The sequence below is a fragment of the Lepidochelys kempii genome, chromosome 5 (genome assembly GCF_965140285.1).
Source record: "Lepidochelys kempii isolate rLepKem1 chromosome 5, rLepKem1.hap1, whole genome shotgun sequence".
NCBI lineage: Eukaryota > Metazoa > Chordata > Testudines > Cheloniidae > Lepidochelys > Lepidochelys kempii.
In genome coordinates, this window is record NC_136384.1 from 53,596,046 (window position 1) to 53,618,517 (window position 22,472).

The window sequence follows — 22,472 nt, forward strand, 5'->3', positions numbered from 1 at the left end:
ATTGTTATTTGACTTCCTTTCTGTGAGACGAGGCTCCTAAACAAGATGAGTAATAACATTTGAAGCATCACCATGAAGGATACAGCACAATTAGTCAGTGCTATGTGGTGAAACAAAAGCTCTAGACAACCACAGACAGACTAAACTTAAAAACTGCCCCAGACCATGGAGATTAAGTTCCAACTGCTGCATGTGCCTACATCATTGGAGCTAGAAAAACCCCTCAGTATTGTAGATTACATACTCTCTCCATAGCTGAGATTCTTTAAAGTATGAGCAGTTCTTTATAGCTTGACTTGTCCAATATAAAAATGTATGCATATTCTAACCAGTTTTACTGCAGTATGGCAATTGCTTTGACACGTGACCTCCAGTTAAAAGCTAAGGAATGTCCTAGTTAAGGAATTGGCACATGTGGTATAAATATCTGGCTATCATTCCCTCACGTGCAACTGGAGTCCCTTGGGCCACATCATGCCATTGACTTTTAAGCAAAAATCTCAATCTCCCTCCCCACCAAGCTCCTCAGATAAATGTAATTTATACACAACTACTACATCATTGCATTGGGAGTGATGCAGAGCTTTGTGGGAGAATCCTTAGGTGGTGGAAAGCTGGCTCTCTGCTTTCTGGCAGAGGGACCATGGGGACTGGGTGGGGGTTGAGCCAGGGACATGTTCATGTGTTTGGAAAGGGGTGGGGTGAGAGCATGCTACGCTCTGGTGATCCTCAGTGGGTGAAGTGGTACTATTCCAACCAGCATAACTCAGAGTAGTCTTTAGATTTCACTAAATCATGATGGGACCACCTTTCCTGCACTCCTCCTCAAAGCCATTTCCTCCCATTGGGTCCTGCATCAAACCTGAGGAGCTGGTTCACTCTTTCTATACCCTTCTTACTATAAAACTATTTTTCCTTGTGATCACTTTGTACAGTGAAAGCACAGAACCAAAATAAATATGGAAGTTTTACACCATCTGTTCTGTCTGTGGCTGCCTTAGCTTGACACTGTAATTGACATCAACCCTAGAAACTGCTACAATTCCAAAGCTCACCTTTATTTCTCTTTAGCTGAATGGAAATATTGGCTGTTGTGAGCTTCTATCTACAGTGTATTCTTATCAATACCACTCCTCATCCAAGCACAGACAATGTGCAGTTCATTACTTTATATTCCAGCTTTACAGCTGTCTTTAGAAATTGATACCTTATGTTTACTTAAATCTACTCCCTTTTTTTGGCCAACCTTAATCTTCGCTGAGATAGCACTTCAGCTTTGCATCTGCTAGCTGAACAATGACAGTTACTTTTCTCCATGGCCATTTTCAATCATCAGTCCTTCATAGTAATGGAACAGAGTAACTCAAAGAATTATTTGATGAAGTAAACAAAAAACATAAAACAAAAAGTATAGAACCACTGCAGTCGTATGTCCAAGCAGAGCGCCTACGTTTAATTCTTTCAGAGTTACGGGATAATAATGCCCTTTTGGGATATTCAAGATCCAGCATAATGTGATAATCTGGAGATTTTTGATGGGTATTAACAAGCAAAGCATAATTTTCCTTATGGCTAGTGGTGAAATTTTGTAAATAAAAGTATCTAAGACTTGAATAAGAATTACAGGATCAGTGATTTATTTTTCATCTGTGGGGCTTAGGTTGTGTGTCTTCCTGAGCCTTTAAATAGCAGAATCCTCTGTCCACTTGCATAAAACTCAAGTGTGTGCCTTTCTTGAGTATTTTAAGGGTTGGTTTTTGTTTACTTGTCACAGATACAGAGACTTGTGATTACGGTTGGCACAAGTTCCAAGGACAATGCTACAAATACTTTGCCCATCGCCGCACATGGGATACAGCTGAAAGAGAATGTCGTCTCCAGGGAGCCCACCTGACAAGCATCTTGTCTCATGAAGAGCAAATATTTGTGAACCGTACGTACCATTAGGATTCCTCTGAGCAACTCTGGGTTGAGGATATAGAGCTAGTAAATTTTGTGGAGAAAACACCCTCCAAACCTCTAAATAGTTTTCATCTTTCCCTTCTAAAATATGCATCATCATTTGATTTTTAAAAGGAAGACTCCATATTCTCGACCATTCCTTTTGCTGTTAATTTTGTATTAATCATTACCTGCAGTTGGAAAAATGTCTGATCTTCAGAGAAAATCTGCTTTTAACCCCTAAAGTTTTAGGTCCTGAAAAAAAGACAATAAAAGACAAAGAAGTTCAGCCCTTTATTCTGGAGACTTTATTCTACGCTCATTGTTTAGACAATCTCGTTCTCCAAGCCATCTTAAATACTGTTTCGCAGGCACAAAGTATCAGTCACTTCATGTTAGGTTACAAGATAGATTCAGCCTGTGATACTCTTCACAGCATTAGGTGCTGCCTGCACAAACTGAGTAATGCTATTGATTAAAATATTTGGAGATGGTTATTTTCTAATAGCCCTCATTAATTGTACTAATGTTTGGGTCAGGTATTCAGTCCCAGAATATCATGTTGTAAGAAAACTCTTTGAGTCTCTCATGGTATGTCTACACAGGAATAAAAGACACATGGCATGGCCATGGCTGGCCCGGGTCAGCTGACTTGGACTGGCAGGGCTCGGGCTGTGTAACTAAAAATCTCTGGGTTCGGGTTCAGGCTAGAGCCCGAGCTCTGAGACACTCTACCCTGTAAGGGTCCCAGAGCTCGGGCTCCAGTCCAGGTCCAAACATCTACACAGAGATTTTTCACCTCCAGAGCCCAAGCACCAGAGCCCGAGTCAGCTGATCTGGGCCAGCCAGGAGGTTTTTATACTGTGTAGACATACCCTCTTAACGCAGTTGGCAGGGACTCCTGACAAGTCTGCAGGTCTCTGACTTTCTGCCACAGAGCTTTGCACATCTCTCCTGTAAATGTCACGGAAAAACTTTTGACATTACTAAGGAAGAGAAAATACTTATTTAATTATAGTAAACTGGTGAGGCAGTTTTTTTCCCATGTAATTGTCTTTGCCTGACATTTAAACTGCACAGTTAGGTAGAAATCTAGTCTGATCTTTTGGGATGTGCAGGATAAAGAGAAGACGGCAATAGTTTGAAACAATTAGATAAGAGACTACATTTTTGTAGATTTCCTGAATTCAAATAAAAAAGGCTAAAGAAGAGCCTGTAAATATTTGTTTGCATGCTTAGTGAAAGCTATTTAAGAACAGGAAGTCTGATTCATTCTGTGAAAATTCTTTATATTCTTTGATGAATTTTCTCCCTTTTATGGGAAAGTTAATAAAAATATCTTTGTGGTTCCTTTCCTGTTAGGTGTCGGGCATGACTACCAGTGGATTGGCCTCAATGATAAGATGTTTGAGCATGACTTCCGCTGGACTGATGGTAGCACACTGGTAAGATGTCTTAAAAAGAAAAAGTTAATTTAAAAGTCTATTGGTGGTTTATCGAATACCCATTGGAAATGAAAAAAAAATAGGTCAAATTCCAGAATCAATGCAGTAGCTAGATGTTTACCCCAGCAAACTTCCTTGCTTGGGGCTGCTACCTTTTCTTCTTCGTCGTCTTCTTGTGGTAGTGCTGAAAATATGCTGTACAAATCCGCACAGACATTGTTTCAGAGAGATTACACTCTGAGACACTTATCATATACGGCCCAGATTCTGATCCCTGGTGGAACTGCTTTGTGCTTATTTTCTGGTACAAAAAGGCTGTAAAGTTGATGTATTCAGCTGCCTGATGAGTCCCTCAGCATGGGGAATTCTCAGGTTGTACAGGGTGAGCATAATGGTTCCGATATCTCCCCTCTTCCCGGCCTCCCATGGAGAGGGCATTCTTGGGGTGAAGGAGACATAGGGCATGTCCACCCTGCAGTCTTAAATCGACCTATGTAACTACTGCAGTGACTGATGTCCACATCACCCTCCTTCTGTTGGCGGTGTATATCCTCACCAGAGCGCTTCTACCGACTGAAGAGGGACAGTGTGGGGAGCTGAGAAATCAGGCTCCCTGCTAGGAGCCCAGTTGCCTCCAGGGCTTGTTCTTCCCCTCTCCCAGCTGGGAGTGGGAGAAAGCCACCTGGGGCTTCTCACCTCTGGCAGGGAGATCCATTCCTGGAGTCCGGTCAGCTGCCGTGCTCCTGGTGGGGAGCCGAGATCTGGGGTGAGGTGGGGTGGGGTGGGGGAGGAGGCAGCCAGGCTCCCCGCCTGGAGCTGGGATCCTCCGTGCAGTTGGGCTTCCAGAAGGGAGTAGGGAGCTGGGACCCCAGGGGGCAGAGCTCTGTGTGGGGAGCGGGAAGCCCCGAGGGCAGCCTAATCCAGGAGCCTAGGAGGAAGTCCAGCTTGGAGTGGAGACCCAGCAGCTGCCTGGCTGGGGAGCCAGGAGCTGGGCGGAGCCATGAAATTGACAAGACAGCCAATAGCCGATGTAAGTAATACAGATATTATGGAGATATTATGTCGGTATAGTGGGGCACTTACATTGGTGGGACAAGGCTGTAGTGTGTACACTGACATAATTAGCTTGACGTAAGCTGCCTTACATTGGCCTGTGTAGTGTAGACCAGGCCATAGAAGGAGCTCCTCTGCACTCCAGTGATCCCTATCTGGAAGATTACCCTGGGGCTGCTCTAAATCATGCTTTGAGACTGTTCTGATGCATGGCAATCCTACAGTTGGAAGGGATGTAATGACATCTTAAAACCACCGCCGCACACCTCCTTCTTGACTTGAAGTGGGTTTAGAAGGTCTGGACCCAATGCTCTATCACTAAGATTTTGGAGTACTATTGATACTTTTTTATAGCATCAAAGCAATAAGGAAAAAACAAGTAGGTGGAGAAAGAAAGCATTTTCTCCCCACTTTCATCTAAACTAACTCAACCATCTGTCTGCTGTAGGATTTGATTCAGTATCATCCAAGCCAAAGTATTCAATCTCTTCTTTGGAAGAGACAGGTGATTTACAGCCAGTTTAACACCCATTGATACATACTATATAAACAGATTGGTCATGCGTATTTTTCCCTTCTATAACCAGGAAACATCTGGTCCTTAGGTCACATACATATGGACTATGATCACTGCTGCTTATCACATAGATATGGTGTATTTAGTAAAAAGGCTGAAACAAAGCTGATCTGATTAATTGCCACTTGATGTAAATAGATAGAGGTTTAAAGGCCTTTCCAAGATTTCTCAGTGTTTTGTGAATGATCCATTTCTTGCAGAACTATTGTGTGCTGCAGGTGAGAGTACAGAGAAAAAGAAAAGAAAAATCAAACTTTTCTCTCATGTGCTTGCTTTAGTGCTGGAACAAATGTGCTTAATTGTGCCTGGAGGCTTCATGTCTCTTGGAGTGTAGGGAGAGGAAGTCTGCTACTCTACGTCACTTCCTTCTCTTCACCTATTCTTGGGAGTCTAGCACCTTTGGCTGCATCAGATTTACATAGTCCTTGTACTCCATTCACTTTGTTGATCCCTCTTTCCCTAAGCACTCTGATAGGGTCAAGTATAATCTAGCTTTATCTGTGGGATCAGCATATCTTTGCACTGGCAAATACTAAGGGAGTTGTAAACTGGCACATTGCAAAGGCAAGTTTGGTGTGACACAAACGGACAAAATCCAGGAAATTAAAAGACAGAGCTGATGCTCTATTTGCAACTCATGTTGCTGGGCAAAGATGGGTGTTAAGTTTTTGCTTTAACTGTACGTTTAAGAAGAAGAGACATTCCCAGCACAGTATAAAACCATCTGCTGAACAGGCCTTTTTTTCTTTTTTTTTATTGATCTTTATCCCACTTTCCTGCTTTTTTTACAACTTCTCTCAATCCTTTCCTTTGGGAACAATCTATGTGTCTCCTGAACTCATTTGTACTCATAGATTCAAAAGCTTTCCATGGCCATTTATTCCATGTGTTAATTATTCTGTGCATGCAGTGACTCTGCGTGAGTTTCCTGTTTGCTCACAGTATCCTACTTTTTAGATTATTTGCCATAATTTCTGCCCCCTTCAATGGACCAATTGTCACTATTAATTATTGGACTGCTAAATAAATGTTCCAGTTACATCTTGATCAAATGCATCTTCAAATTCCATTGGTTTGAATAAAGTGTTCGCCCTATCAATCCAACTTATAATCATGAAAACTGACATTACATAACCATAAGTAAGGTTACAACAAGAAGAAACTCAGAAATATGTCCTCTTTACTTCAGTTTCTTAGATTAGAGAGGAGTCTGCCTATAAAGCGTGACCCTAATTTCGGGGGATAGCGGAGGCCTATCTCTGATTGAGATCTAGTATTGTCTTTGCTGTGCTCTGCTCTGAGCAACATAGTAATATTGTCCTTCTAGAGTACTTCTTAGCTGTTACTTTAAAGGCACTAATTTACCAAGTCAGCTGAGGACTCCTCTGGCATTAGAATTGTCTTGGGAATGAGGCTGGAGTACTGTACTGCACCAGTGTTCTCTGACTGGATTAAAGACTATTTCACTATTGCCAGAGGGCAAACCAGTCTTCAGTTGGCCTCACGGTGTCAAGGATATAAAGGTGATGTAAAGTTGATTTTGTTTCACTGCCCATTTGATTAGTGTGTCAAGAGCAGCTCAGCCAGCAGCTGAAGATTATGCCCATAGTTCCTTTAAGTTAACCTTCTGAAATAGGTGGTGATAATGGAAATGGAAATCCTGACACATTCTTAGCCAGTACTGCCGAAATGAAATAACTATAGTATATATTACTACATCACCAAGATTTCTCCTTCACTTAGGGCATGTCTACCCTTGCCATTTAAAGCAGAAAAATTCCCTTTTTTGCACAAAAACCATGGGAGTGTCTATACTTGCCAATAACTTTTTGTGGTGAAACTCAGAAGTTTCACCACAAAAAGAAAACCACCTCCACGAGAGGTGTACAGCTCTTACCAGTGATGCTTTTGTGGTGATGTGCAAGTGAAGACATGTTCTTCCTGTTTACAGAGCTTTTAGCCTCTGGGGGATATTCCACAGTGCCTAGGTGACCACTCTGGCCAGCAGTTCTGCTGCTCTGATGCCAGGTAAACAGATATCCACCCCTCCCCCGTCAAGCCCCAGGAACTTTGAAACTCCCCTTCCTGTTTTCTTGGCAAGTGCTCACTTATCATCTGGCCAGGTGACAATGCCTGCTCCACGGAGCAAACAATCCCCTGCTGGAATCAATGCTGAGCTACTGGAGCTAATCAGTGCAGGGACCCAGGATGCTCCGCGATCACCCCTTCCCACAAGACCTATCATCAAAATGGAAAGAGCTGCATTGTGGGATAGCTGCCCTCAGTGAGCTGCTCTCATCGGCGATGGAAGTGCTGCAAATGTAAGCGCTCTGATGCCTGTGAAAGTAAGTGAGTACCAGTGCTTTTCTTTCACCCGTTCATTATCACTGGTGAAACTGACAGCGCAAAAACTCTGCAAGTGTAGACATAGCCTTTTATATTCATTCTGGGCAAAGAGAGCAAGAATTAGGAATCTGTGAACCTCAAACTCTACCACTGGAGATTGTGAATGAGGTTTGAGTTACTTTGGTGCACATTTTCCATGGAGATGAGGAAATCTACAACATCATTATTCAATCTATTGAAGGGAACTCCTTTGCCAAGTGGTGGCATGTATTTTATTAGCACAGTTTCTCGGAAAAGGCTCAAATGTACTTTTTATTTGCACCTAAAAGATATTTAAAACAGTGAATTAAATGGAAGGAAATCAGGACTTTCTTTTGACATTTTCGATTTATATTCATCATAGGTTGTGTTTTTCCAGATTTTTTAACTGTAAGTGCCAACCACGTTAAATATGATCAGGGTTGGACATAAATATATGCTTATTTTGATTAGTTTGTACCAGGACTAAATCCATCCCTTGGATGTGCACATCCATTTCTAACTGACTTCAGTTCAGTGAGAACTACATCGGCCCAAAACCAAAATGTTGGCCTTGCCTTCTCTAACTTCCACTGCCCCCCAAAAAAGAGAAAATTTCTCTATACTCTCCCTGTAAGCTCATGTGAGATCAGCGCTGAGATGTTATCATGATGAAATGTGATGGATTGATAAAATGAGCTTTTTCATCAGGTTAGTAATGCAGAAAAGTTTAAGTGACAAGATACAGTCGAGGAAAAAAATCTGACAGTATATAATCAGATGAAAAGTTCCATTTCAATTAATTGAGAACTGTTGTGCAGATTATATAAAATCATTTCACATCACTTAAAAAAAAATTTTTTTAAATGTGTTTGGGAAGTTTCCAGCCAAGAGTTTCAAAAATGAGAGCCAAAAGTTAAGCTTCTATGTAAGAGATGTACTTTTCAAAAGTACAGAACACCTACCAGCTCCCACTGGCAAGCACTTAGCACTTTTGAAAATCAGGCCATTTGTTTAGGTACCATTTTTCAAGAGCCTATATGTAGGCAGCCCCTTTTGAAAATCTTGGCCTTTGGTTTTCTCATGAAAATGGTCAGCTATTGGCAATTTATCAAAAGCAGCAACAATAAAAGTGCTCTTCTTTCCCAGTGCATAGTTTTCATGAATCAGCTGGCATTTGTATGTGGCTAGCAATGACAATTCCACTAAGTGAGGCAAGTCTTGGAATCCATGAAGATACAGGTTGTAAATATATGGACTGATTGATAGGCAGAATTTCTGAGATAAAATACATAGGTCATTGACGAACCAACCAAGAACAAATGGATTCACTGTGAATGCAAGTAATAAAAGGAAATATTTTTTCGTGGCCCAAATAATGTTTATCCATCTGTCCACTGTTTCCTTTAAAAAATAACTTTTTGTTTGTGATGGGGGAGATATCCTAGTATAATCGAAATAGGCATGTCTTATGCCCTGATACTGCAAAAAGAATTGTCCAGGTCGCCTTGAACACCTATGTGGAATCTCATTGAAGTCAATGGGGCTCAGTGTGGATGCAGGGTCTGCCCTTGTTTTCTTGGCAGAATTTGGTTCTTAGCCTTAAAGCTGCTTTTATGTAGTAGTTCTTTGTGGTTTCCTGTTGTGTGGAAAAATAGCAGAATAACCCGAAAGTTTCATGAAAGGTTGAGTTGGCTAGATAAGATGACATATCCACTGGCATCAAGGTGTTTTTTGGGGCACGCCACTTTCCCTACAACCCAGAGACATGCTCAGCTTGAAACAAGAGAGTATAAGAGAGTGGTTGTAAAATATTTCAGTGAGGTCATAGAATCATAGGACTGGAAGGGACCTTGAGAGGTCATCTAGTCCAGTCCCCTGCACTCATGGCAGGACTAAATATTATCTAGGCCATCCCTGACAGGTGTTTGTCTAAGCTGCTCTTAAAAGTCTCCAATGATGGAGATTCCATAACCTCCCTAGACAATTTATTCCAGTGCTTAAACACCCTGCCAGTTAGGAAGTTTTTCCTAATGTCCAACGTAAACCATCCTTGTTGCAATTTAAGCCCATTGCTTCTTGTCCTATCTTCAGAGGTCAAGAAGAAAAGTTTTCTCCCTCCTCCTTGTAACAACCTTTTATGTACTTGAAAACTGTTATCCTGTCCCCTCTCATTCTTCTCTTCTCCAGACTAAACAGACCCAATTTTTTCAATCTTCCCTCATAGGTCATGCTTTCTAGACCTTTAATCATTTTTGTTGCTCTTCACAGGACTTTATCCAGTTTATCCACATCTTTCCTGAAATGTGGTGCCCAGAACTGGACAAAATACTCCAGTTGAGGCCTAATCAATGCAGAGTAGAGCAGGAAGAATTACTTCTTGTGTCTTACTTACAACACTCCTGCTAATACGTCCCAGAATTATGTTTGCTTTTTTTTGCAACAGTGTTACACTATTCACTCATATTTAGTTTGCTATCCCCTATGACCTCCAGATCCTTTTCTGCGGTACTCCTTCCTAGGCAGTCATTTCCACTTTTGTATGTGTGCAACTGATTGTTTCTTCCTAAGTAGAGTACTTTGCATTTGTCCTTATTGAATTTCATCCTATTTACTTCAGACCATTTCTCTATTTTGTCCAGATCACTTTGAATTTCAATCCTATCCTCCAAAGTACTTGCAACCCCTCTGAGCTTGGTATCATGTGCAAACTTTATAAGCGTACTCTCTATTCCATTATCAAAATCATTGATGAAGATATTGAACAGAACTGGACCCAGAACTGATCCCTGCAGTACCCCACTTATTATGCCCTTCCAACTTGACTGTGAACCACTGATAACTACTCTTTGGAAACAGTTTTCCAACCAGTTATGCACCCACCTTACAGTAGCTCCATCTAGTTTGTATTTCCCTAGTTTGTTTATGAGAAGGTCATGCGAGACAGAATCATAAGCCTTACTAAAGTCAAGTTATACCACATTTACCACTTCCCCCCATCCACAAGGCTTGTTACCCTGCCAAAGAAAGCTATTAGGTTGGTTTGACATGATTTGTTCTTGACAAATCCATGCTGACTGTTACTTATCACCTTATTATCATACAACTTGGGCATTGCAGTGCAAGTGCTCATAGAGACGGGTGCCAGTTTTCCATATACAAATTATTTTGCACATAACTGCCATTTTACTGTCCTGAATTTATAGACTTGGTCATATTTTATTTATATTTGACACATTTATTTTTACTCCTAAAATATATGTGCTGAAAGCACCAGCCCTAAGTTCTGGGCACTTTTTCCAGTATTTAAAACATAATAACCAATACTTACACTAAATGGTGTGAATCTACTGCCAAATCACCAGTATAATCATAATTTGCTCTGGCCTGTAACACCATTACACTGAAACAACAAACAACCCTGTCCAACATCATCCAGTCCTTCCTCCAAATTCCTGAGCAAATCATGACCTTTGCAGCATGTCCAGAAAATTCACAAATCTAGGCAGTGGCAGACCGTGCTAACAAGAAGCATTATGTGGAATTTAGGTGCCCAATGGAGAACACTCTACCAGCAGTTCCCTCTCTTGTATATCAAGGGAGCTCCAGCTTCAGAGCCTCTGCTGATTGCAACTGTGTTAGAGCAGCATGAAAAGCAGATGTCTCTATATGATAACTTGGACCAAAAAAACTTAACGTTGTAAAGAACAAAAACAACCTTGAATTTTACCCAGAAGTTCATAGGTAGCCAGTGCAGCCCCCAGATCGCAAGTGCTCTTTGATCCCAGCAAACAATTCTGTTTAACAAGTAGGCTACTGCTGTAAATGGTCTCAGGGTAGAGATTATTGACTTATGCCACCAACACAATTTCAGATCAATAGCCATGTCTAAAACCAGATGGGCCACCATCCAGGAAATCTGCAGGCTACAAATATTGCCATAACTGCTTGGCTTCAATCTTCTCAATAATCTTTACAAAATAGGAGATTCAGTAGCAGCCTCTAGTTGGCAAGGTCCTCAGCATCAAGTGTTGAAGTCCTGTTAGTGAATGAGTACTAACTTCCAGAATACTTCCAGAACTTCATTATGCAGTACTGGCTGAAACTGAAGCAGTTTCCCCTCAAGACATTGCCCTGCACCCTGGATGCAGCAGGCTGCATTTGAATTATATACTATGCCAGAGAGAATATGTTAACCATGGATTTGGAAGCCATGACATATTACATGTCATGTTGTCCTGTAGTTGGGTGTTTTGTGTTCCTCTGATAAGGCTCTTTTCTACTAGTTTCTAATTTATTTAGGAACTAAAACAGACATATGTAAAGGTTTGTTTTCACAAGCATTTTTGCAAAATCAAAATAGTGATTTGCTTTTAAACATATTCCCCCCACTTCTATTCACTTTTCTGCAAGCACTTTTGTGAATATTTTTCTTTCACCAGAATGTATGGGTAGGATTTTTTATTCATGCAAATAAAATATTTGTTCGGCAACAGTTCAGATTAGGTCATCCCATCAGGGAAAAGGAATCATACCATGTGATTTAACTGACTAATCACACAGTTTGACTATTGAATGCTCATTGAGGTATTTGCTAAGAACTGTTTATGAACAATCCACAGTTGCAAATATACTGTAAAAAATATTACTAATAATAACCAAACAAATCTGGGAAAATCACAGTGGGACTATGAAGAGGGAACAAGGACTAGAGTCCTCAAATAATTATTTGCAAGGAATAGGTAGACCATATCAAGATGGATGATTGCATATCTTAAACCGTGCTCAGTTCAGCTATGTTTAGTATAAATTCAGCAACAAAGGCTGATAAGTGCAAGAAAGACTTAGATATGAATATTACCAGCCCTAATCAGCTGGGACATTCTCCAAACTATTTTTCAAAGGCCAGTAAATAGATATTGTGTGGCATTTGAAAATCTCATAGGGAAACTGAAGTTTAATAGCAACCTTTATAGCCATAAAGCACACTTGTCTAAATAGAAAAATCTGGTGTCACTTTTGGCAGTTTCTTCTGTTTGTAGTTGGATTGCTAGCATTTCACCATTAAGCACCCTTGCAAACAAGTAGAGTGGTGAAGGAGCCCACTGGAATTATGTTTCTATGTTCCATGGCATGGATTAAGCACATATAGCTACTTGGGGTGGTGCTTCAGACCTCTGTCTATTCATATCCTTTGGAAAATGCTGTTGATAATTAGTGCTTTGTATGGCAGTGAGCTCACTTCCATTACACAAGATTAGTGCTGTGTTAAGGAGCTGGCTAGTGTCTGTGGCCAGATTGTCTGTCGCTCATAGAATGCTGGCAGCCAGGAAAGTAATGGGCATGTTGCCACTTTAACAACTACCCAGAGACCTTACGTTAGTTTTTCTTCCCTTCAGCAAGAGTGTTATGCTTCATGTTTGTAATACTGGACTTCTTTGCCAGTGTTAGGTAGCTCCATAAAAACAAAAGTTTAATTCTGTTAAAAACAAAGTCCTCTCTTATTCTTTCCTTTATTGGTCAGTGAATCAGACTGTTTTACCTTAAATCTATAACACCTCCCCTTCCAGAAAGAATAGCTGTATTGAACACAAAAGGACCCAAAAAATGCATAGAACTTTGTAGGGAGGTAGGCTGCCTGTGAGTTAAATAAAACAAACAGACTAAAAAATACTGTGGTCAACTGCAAACAAAAAGGCTATTGTGCCAGAGATCCATAGGTTTCTTGAAGACAGGGATTTTAAATCTACCAAATATTTTGATTTTCAGATATAACAGTCATTATAGCCCCTCTCTAAAATGCTCATTTGACCTGCTTAAGCCAGAAGAACTATGTATTATTCTTATTCTTATTTAAAGTATATTGTTTAATGGCAGGTATGTTGTTAGCTCAGAATGTCTCAGGCTAGTAAGAGGCCTCTTAAACTTTTTTTTTTTTTGAGGGGGGGTGTCTCTTTTTTTCTCCAAAGGTCTAGGCAATTACTTCTGAGGCGCATTACATTTGGCTTTAGGCTGAAACTCATTGCAGCCTACAACCTGCAATAACGGTTGGAATAAATGACAAAATGGGGTATTTTTGGTGTGTCTCTCTAATTAGTCACATGTGAAAAATACAATTGTGTAGATATTGATTTATATAATTACTTTTGTATAATTCCCAGAGTTCATGTACTCTATTAACAAGCCTCTGTCATACTCCTCAAAACAAAGATACCTTCGCGCTGGCAAATTAGTTTAATCAAGTTAGATTGGTCCTTCTACAACATTCTCATAGGGCAGACCTAAACATTAATTAAATTATATTCCTATTTTTAAAAAAGCCGAATAGAGAGCAAAGTTACATTAAATCATGATGATCATTTATATTGTGGACTTCATCCCAAAGATCCTAAAATATTTTACACATTTTGTACATACAGCACTTCTGATAGATGCAACTACTTCTTGGGTGGAGAGCAGCAGTCAGGTAGATAACTAACATATTGCTCAAGATGGGGATTATACACATACCTAGATAGTCACTATCTACATTAGAGAAGCTTTGTACACTGACGAAGTTACAGGGGTTCACATTTCTCTAATGTAGCCTTAGCTAGTAGACAAAGCCATCAAGGAAACTCCCCTCTTACCAAAAGTGCCAGTATCTCATTAATTTCTGTATGGAGCAGTCTGAACTTCCTCTGAAAGTCCCCCTTATGCATGCAAATAAAGCAAACTAAATTGTTCTCACTAAGCTGAATATATGAAGCATGATGAAAACTAATCTGTGAGGGTCTGATCCAGAGTCCGGTGAGGTCAGTGGGAGTCTTTCCATTGGCATCAATGGGCTTTGAATCACGCATTGAAAGGAGAAGTTAATATCTTTTCAGAAACTTTTAATTTTTTTAGTATTATTCAAACAAGTTAGTGTAATACAGCAGCTGATCATTAATATCTAGGCACAGTAATGGGTAGACAGCTCCATCTAGTGGAAGCTTCCTGTCATGCTCAACACAAAGTTTCTCCTTTTCACGAGTTCTCAGATAAAAAAAATAAGACAAGCAGCCAAACAAACACCTAGCCTTGCAATATAAAATACAAGTTTCACACTGATTTTATACATCAGCTAGTCACTGGTTCTAAGCAGGGATTGGATCTTCATTATATGGCATTGGTAATATTCTCTCAAAAAGATATATATTCTACTTAGATGTAAATATTTATAGGGCATGCATGTGGTCTTTCTGGGATATTTCCAGAAAGACATGAACATGCGCTAACTAAGACCCCTATCCTGCAAGCTGCTTCATGGGGAAACAGTGGTCTGCCTGCACAAATCCAGTTGCAGTTTCGGGGCCTAAATCCTTAGAGTTAAATCCTGGCCTCGTTGAAGCCAGTGGCAATTCCCATTGTCTTCAAAGAGGCCACAATTTCACCCTTAATGATTAAGGCTCTGAGTCTGAAAAACACACACTTACCCCTGGCCCGGATTCAGTAAGGTGCTTCAACATGTGAGCTGCCTCAAAGATTTCCATGGGATTACTCATGTATTTAAGATTAGGCATGTGCTTAAATACCTGACTGAACGGGGGGCCTTTAAATGCATGAATAGTCCCAGAGAAGTCAATGGAACTACTCACATGCTTAAAGTTAAGCACATGTGGAACTGTTTGCAGGATTGGGACCTAATTCAGTGCAACAGTTCAAATGTAACATCTTGTCTTTCCCAGAGCAAATATCAGATTAATTTAAATATTAAGTGATGCTATGATTATAATGGAAATGTTGTTATGATCTTTGTTGAATCTTTACAAATAAACCCTTGGCCTTTTTTTCTTGCTGTTTATGGAAAGTGAAATTCCTTCCAGTCTTCTTCCAGGTCTCTCAGTTAACAGAAGCAATGTTGTCTAACAGAGTAATCTGCCAGTAAAGTCTGAACTGATCCACTGACTCACTGTAACCTGGGACAAGTCAATTGACCTCCTTGTGCATCAGCTGTAAAACTGGTTAATAGCAGGACCTCATTCAAAAGCAGATATAACATCTGAGTTGAGCTATCCTAGGTAAATGAATTTCAAAAGAAGCCCACCAGTGGATGACTGTGTCAGCAGACTTTCCTGATAAGAACTTCTAAGGGCTTATCTGTCATTATGGAAGAGCATATTCCCATTCTCAGGGAGCGTTAGGGAAAAGGAGACAATTGCAAGTGGTCATGGTGTTGTTAAGGCTTCTAGTGCTCAGTTTAAACCAGTTTACTGATAAATGACAGTCAGGAAATGTTGCTTAACTTTAATTTAAGATAAAACAGACCACAGAGAAATCATTCAGCCCACTCCTGATGTCCTTTTCTCAGTTTTGTGATATGCCATATCAGTTTCTCATTGTGAAGCATTCAAAGAGAACAGCCATGGGAATACAGATCACATTCATAATAACAAGTGCCAAAAACACGCCAGGATAAATTTATACTGGAGAGTCATATAAGGTTGCGGAAAATGTTTCCTTCCCCCAGGAGAAAAAACAGCAACCCTGAAAGTGTAAAGATTAGACATACTTCTAGTCAATAATTTCTTGGGTTTAGTTATAGAAGGGATTATTGGCCTTTACACAAGAAAAAGGTCAAGTAATTAAGTTTTGTTTGCTCAGAGGTTTATTTTGTTGTGGTTCATTACACACAGTGTCTGTTGACTATTTGGAATGTAAAATCCTAGCTATTGATCACAGCCACTTGGTATGTATTTCTGTGATAAAGGAACGGCTGTTATCACTGGATGGCTATTACAATGCTTAGATGCTGTTCCCCACAGATTCACCTTGACAGTGTGCAAACAGCTAAAGAGCTAAGTGGATTACTTATTAGTTTCCAAAGTATGGGTGGTTATCATAAACTATTATAAGTACCTAACCTTTTATAAAGCAGAATTTATTCGGATATTTGCAGAGATGTCTTCATGATGGGAATACTGTGCTTGCTCATTTTGATTAGTGACACTTCTGAATGACAAAGGTTTTCTGTTAACTATTTGTTTCCTTAGACTTAATTTAAAAGACAGTCTGTCACTCAGTTGTCAGGGTCTGGTTAAGTTTAATTCAAAGCAAAATATGGGGGGAAATGAAGTTTATAGAAATCCATGCACCTGAGGGACAGAATAGTAAATGTATTTTAGATACTTATATGGTCTCCATTACCATCATATCTGAGTGCCTCACTGTCTTCCCATTTTACAGATAAGGAACCAAGAGAGGAAGGGTATGTCTACACTGCAATTAGACATCCGCAGCTGGTCCATGTCAGCTGACTCAAGGTTGTGGTTCTCAGGCTAAGGGACATAATTGTGGTGTAGATGTTTGGGGTATAGGAACCTGCAAAGGGGGAGGGCTCCAAGCTTGGGCTGCAGCTCAAGCCCAGAAGTCTACATTGTAATCATACAGCCCTGCAGCCTGAGCCCCGAGAGCCTGAGTCACCTGCATGGGCCAGCGTGGGTTTTTAATTGCAGTGTAGACATAGTCTAAGGTTACACATGAAGCCTACAGCACAGCAGGGCATTGAACCTGCATCTCCCAAGTCCCTGACTAGACTCCTAACTGTTGGACCCTCCTTCATCTTGCTACAAAAGAAGTCTTTGTAGCAAAGAAAGCTAGCAAAGTTTAGTCTAATGATGTCTAATTCCAAGAATTCTGGCCCCCAATTTCACCAGCAAACTTTACACAGAAGCCTTGAAGGGACGCATTATTGTTATAAGCAGTGAAGATATATTAAGGGCCTACTCTTGTTCTCAGCTTGACCGTGATCGCAGGTCAGTATTGTTGTGTGATTCGTAAGAGACAGGTTAAAGCATAGAGACACTCTACTCCTGTGCCTAGGACCAGCTCCTGGAGTCATGCGATGACACCAGCATTTCAACTGTCATTGAAAACGAGTAAGACTTGGTGTAGTCTACAAAGTTTTGCCAGCATAGTTATGTCAGCTAAGAGAATGAAAAAATCATGCACTGCCAGCTGACATAACTATGCTGGTAAAAAAACCCCAGTGTAGATGCAGCTATGTTGACAGAAGAGTGGTTTTGTTGGCATAGCTAATGTCATTCAGAGGTGTAGCTATTCTGGCAGAAAAGTTTAGCCAGCATATGCTGTGTCTTCACTAGGAGGTTTTGCTGACATAATGTATACATGACTAGCAAAGACTTTATAGAATAGACAAGACCTAAATCTCTAGCCATCACAGTTGTGAAGATGAGCTTGAAAATGTGACCTGGGTGTTACCAACAGAGCAATGTCTGCCCGAGTCTGCAGAGAGACTGAAACAATAGCATTGAGAGAGATGAACTACTCCGTGCATCTCATTGGAGTGTTAATTTCAGTGTATAGCTCCCCTCCATCAACATCATCCTTGCAGATCCACTGTGTGGCTGGAGGAAACAAGTGCAGTGAGCCCAACCTTTGTCTGGCATTGGTCTCCCCTCAGGGCTGCACAAATGGCCATGAGTATAGGTCCCTATACACGCTGCCTAGATGTGCTTTAACATTTTGATCTCAGGCATCATTTCACATTATATGTTACAGTGATTGTAACTCCTGGTCTTGCTTCCATATTGTTCTTTAGGTCGGTCTGTTTGATGGTATAACTCCATAATCTTTTTGTTGTAGATAAAAAAGCCCATAGTAGCTCTTCCACCTTGAGCTAACTTGAAATGTGAATGTATTCAGGTTTTCAGAAATGAAGACTAATGATATTGGTAAGATGTCAGTTGACATTTGATTGATGACTTCAGGCTGGTTTGAAAACTGTCAGGATAAGAGTAAGAGCCCTTTAATAATGGCTTCATGATTTGTGGAGACAGTAACAATTTACATGAAGATATAAGCTAGCTGCAGAGTGACTGGAACAGTGACAGTATTCTTTGGATCCATCTGTGAGTTCAGTTGCTGAACTCTTTTACACGTGATCTTAAAAAAAAATATCTGCACAATAAACAGTGCCAAGGAATGGGGAACTGAAATATGCTATTTTTCGGTAAAATGTATTTTTGTAAAATACAGCAATTGAGTTGAAATATAAGGATCTCAAATGACATAACCACTAAAAAGAAAGATGCTTTGTTTAGGATATTTGAGCAGTGTTTCCCAACAGATGAATTATTAATCAACTATTTTGGATGCATTTTCACAAATATAGGAGATGCCTTTAAACTTCGCAAGTACAGTGATTGTAGACATGGGATATCTTTGAACGCAAACGCTGTAGCCTAGTAACTGACACATGTGGGGTTTGAGTCTTCTCTCCCACCAGTTTTATGCTGATGTAACTCCACTGATCTCAATAATGTTGCTCTTGATTTACGCCATTGTAAGTAAGAGGAGAATCATGGTTCCCCAAAATCTCTCCCATAACAAGAAAAAGGATATTAATGCATTTGTAAAGCAACACATGCCATCCAAAACGGTGAGATACTTTCTCTCCACATCCTTATCTCCCAATCAGTGAAGCGTGGCTAAATAAGGTACTGAAAAACTGCAGAGGAGCAGGGTGGAGACTTAGGAAAGCAGTTCAACAGTTTGGAAATTCCTCTGCTAAGCAATTCCGGCATTAACACCAAGCAAAATCAGAGCTGCCCAGCCAAAAGAAATCTGTGCAATGATGATATCAGATGTGAGGCAATGGCGTGTCATGTCGAGGGATATCAGACATTCTTGCACAAACTACAGAGTCTAGATTTGATCCTGCACCATTAGGCTGCAGCCCTGCTAACAAAAGAAAAAGTTTGAATGCATTATGATGTAAAACTCCCACAAACTGCTATACATGATTACAGCTCAATCCGACAAGGAGCTGAGCCTTCCTCAGCTCACACACCTGGGGTGCAGAGCACCCTCGACTTCCACAAGTCCACAGAACCTTCCAGGAGTGCTGAAAGATTGGGCCAGTTTTAGAACCTATTGAAATCAATGAGATTCTTTCTATTGAATACACTTTGGCTCAGGCATCTACCAGGATCCTGGCTGTAATTAATATCTGGTTTTCCTAAGTGTCTTATCTGAGCATGCTGTAAAAGAGCCCCAACATTGGACAGAGCAGGCATAGAAGAACATCCACTTTGGATTTTACTTTGTCAGTCCAGAGTAATTCCACTAACTTCCATGGAGTTACTCTTTTACTGGCATTACTTAGGGCAGAATTTCTGACCCATGCTTATGCATCCTCAATAACATTTGTACCACCATGCCCAGGTAAGGCCTCCCTGACCCAACCACTTTGCACTGTGGGATGCATGCAGATCCATTTTGCATTTGTGCACAGAGTGATACAGAAAGTCATGCACACTGCAGATCCCTGCTTTTGCATGTTTGCATGCTGTGCATTGTGCTTAGCTGCCATGCTTGGAGGATTTGCACTCCCACCGCAAAATGCTGAATTCTGGCCCTTAATGAAGAAGGACCTGTATATGTCTTATGTTAGTGATGCTGAACATTGAAGTGCAGAGGTGAAATTAACTTAGGGTTGCCAACTTTCTGATTGCAGAAAACCAAACATCCTTGCCCCACCTTCTGCCCCATGCCTTCCCTGAGGCCCCGCCCCTTCCCTGAGCCTCCATCTCACTCCATCCCCCCACCCTCGCTCTTCCCTACCCTTGCTTACTTGCTCATTTTCACCAGGCTGGGGTAGAGGGTTGGGGCGTGGAGTGGGTGAGGGCTCTAGTGCAGGTGCGGGCTCTGTGGGAGGGGTTTAGGGTGCAGGAGGGGGCTCTGGGCTGGGGCCGAAGGGTTCAGAGTACGGGAGGGGGCTCCAGGCTGTGGCAGGGGGTTGTGGTGCGGAAGGGAGGGTGTGTGTGAGGGCTCCAGCTGGGGGTCCGGGCTCTGGTGAGGGGATGGGGATGAGGGGTTTTGGGTGCAAGATGCGACTCCTGGCTGGGGCCGAGGAGGGGTTCGGAGTGCAGGTGTGGGCTCTGGGAGGGAGTTTGAGTGCGGGAGGGGGCTCAGGGCTGGGGCAGGGGGTTGGGGTGCCGGAGGAGGTGTGGGATGAGGGCTCCGGCCAGGCAACGCTTACCTCACGCAGCTCCTGGAGGTGACCAGCATGTCCCTCCAGCCCATAGGCAGAGGTGTGGCCAGGCAGCTCTGTGCACTGCCCTTGCCTGCAGGCGCTGACTCTACACGCGGGTGCCGCCCCCGCAGCTCCAACTGGCCGTGGTTCCTGGCCAACAGGAGCTGCAGAACTGGTGCTCAGGTGGGGGCAGTGCGCAGAGCCTCCCTGGCCGCACCTGCGCCTAGGGGCTGGAGGGACATGCCGCTGATTACGGGTGCCACACGGAGCCGGGCAGGCAGGGAGCCTGCCTTAAGCCTGCTGCACCGCCAACCGGACTTTTTACGGCCTGGTCAGTGGTGCTGACCGGAGCCACCAGGGTCCCTTTTCGACTGGGCATTCTGGTTGAAAACCAGACACCTGGCAACCCTAAATTAACTTAGTCCCACCCATCAAGGAGGATGTTTTACGAGTTGGGCACCTGTTATAAATTCAGTGCAGCTCAGTTTAGAACATTACAGTTGAGAAGTGCTTAGATAATTAAAGACTTGTAATGACATATTGTAGGAAGAGGTTAAGCATTAAACTCAGCTTTTTAATAGCTTGATTCAGCATTGTGTGTGGCTCGTTAACTTTATTTCTAAATGTGTTCACATGGGTATTGAATTGTGGTAACTTCATAAAGTTATTTATTTTTTTTAAAAGCTATGCTTTTAAGGACATTTATATGGACAAGGTCCAGTCAGGATGATGTAAGTGCCAAATTCAAATGTGAACACTGGGGGGATCTTGCCACTTTGGTCATAGAAGGAGCTGATTGGCTGGCTGGGTTCTGGCATTTATATGAATTCCTGTTTTCAGATACTTATTTTTATCCTTCGTACAATTTTTCCAGCAGTGACATAGAAGGAATACAGAATAAAATTATTATATGTAGTTTTCCAAAAAAAAATTCTGTTTTGTTTTTTATGATATATGTATTTTTAAGAAGAAATTAAAATAGGGTCAGAGAAGTCCAAAAAGGGTGGGGTCTCCATTAATGGAGGGGAAAATATGTCTTTAGTTGCTGTATCTGTTTGGAAACCAGGATGAGACTTACCCCACATCTGCCTACTGTGGGGTTCTTACACCTTTCTCTGAAGGATCAGGTACTGGCCGATGTCAGAGACAGGGTACTGAACTAGATGGACCTTGAATCTGATCCAGTATTGACTGTTCCTATATTGCAACTTTTCATGCACTCCTGGCTTGTTGTTCAACAGAGCGGATTGAATTCTCTCTCTCCCCTCCCCCACACCACCACAAATGACATCACTGAATGATCTTAAGTCCATGTCCTGCAATGAGGTATGTGTGGACCAATTTTGTGAATGGAGCCCCATCAAAACCTGCCAGGGATGGAACTCTTTTCAGGGTCAGGTCCATAGTTTGTCTCTATTTGTTCGCTAGGCTCAACCCCAGGCTTACAATTAAACAAACAAACAAACAAGAGCAACGCATCCTTGTGTTTGGTTTGGTTTGCTCCAAACTGCATGTCGTTGGTTTACTTTGTGTGTCTCTGTGTCTGAACCGCTTTTTTAACTGCATTGTTTAGATGTCAGGAATTGCTCCTGTTCAATTTCTGTATGAATGTGGTATTAATAAAAATGGACTGGTAGAAGCAGGTCCGAAGCAAGAGGAGGAAGCTTTATTTTTTTTCCATTAAGATAATCAATTCCCTCCCACTTCTATTAATTGTACATCCATTTTTGTTTAATTTGTGCTGAATTGCCTGTGTTGAACTATTGAATTTTCCCTTTCTGAGGAAATATTATGTGATCTTCTCTAATACAGAATGTAATATGCCCTGACTCTGGAAATAATAACTTTGCTCCTCTTTTCTGCAGCAATATGAAAACTGGCGACCTAACCAGCCAGACAGTTTCTTTTCTGTTGGAGAAGACTGTGTTGTTATAATTTGGCATGAGAATGGCCAGTGGAATGATGTGCCATGCAACTACCACCTCACATATACCTGCAAGAAAGGAACAGGTGAGAAACCATCACCATGTGATAGTGACTAAAATAGGCATGATTCCCTGAATTCATACATCTG

The 22,472-nt window shown here is 41.4% G+C and overlaps 1 protein-coding gene across 5 annotated transcripts in view; it reads left to right on the plus strand.

Annotated features, from left to right (window-relative positions):
* Window positions 1-22,472, plus strand: part of VCAN (versican) — a 135,866-nt gene that overhangs the window by 107,755 nt on the left and 5,639 nt on the right. For all 5 annotated transcript variants that reach the window (XM_073344417.2, XM_073344418.2, XM_073344419.2 and 2 more), the window contains 3 exons: window positions 1,775-1,933; window positions 3,304-3,386; window positions 22,264-22,408. In XM_073344417.2, the coding sequence (XP_073200518.2) occupies window positions 1,775-1,933; window positions 3,304-3,386; window positions 22,264-22,408 (387 nt within the window). The remainder of the gene's footprint in view (window positions 1-1,774; window positions 1,934-3,303; window positions 3,387-22,263; window positions 22,409-22,472) is intronic.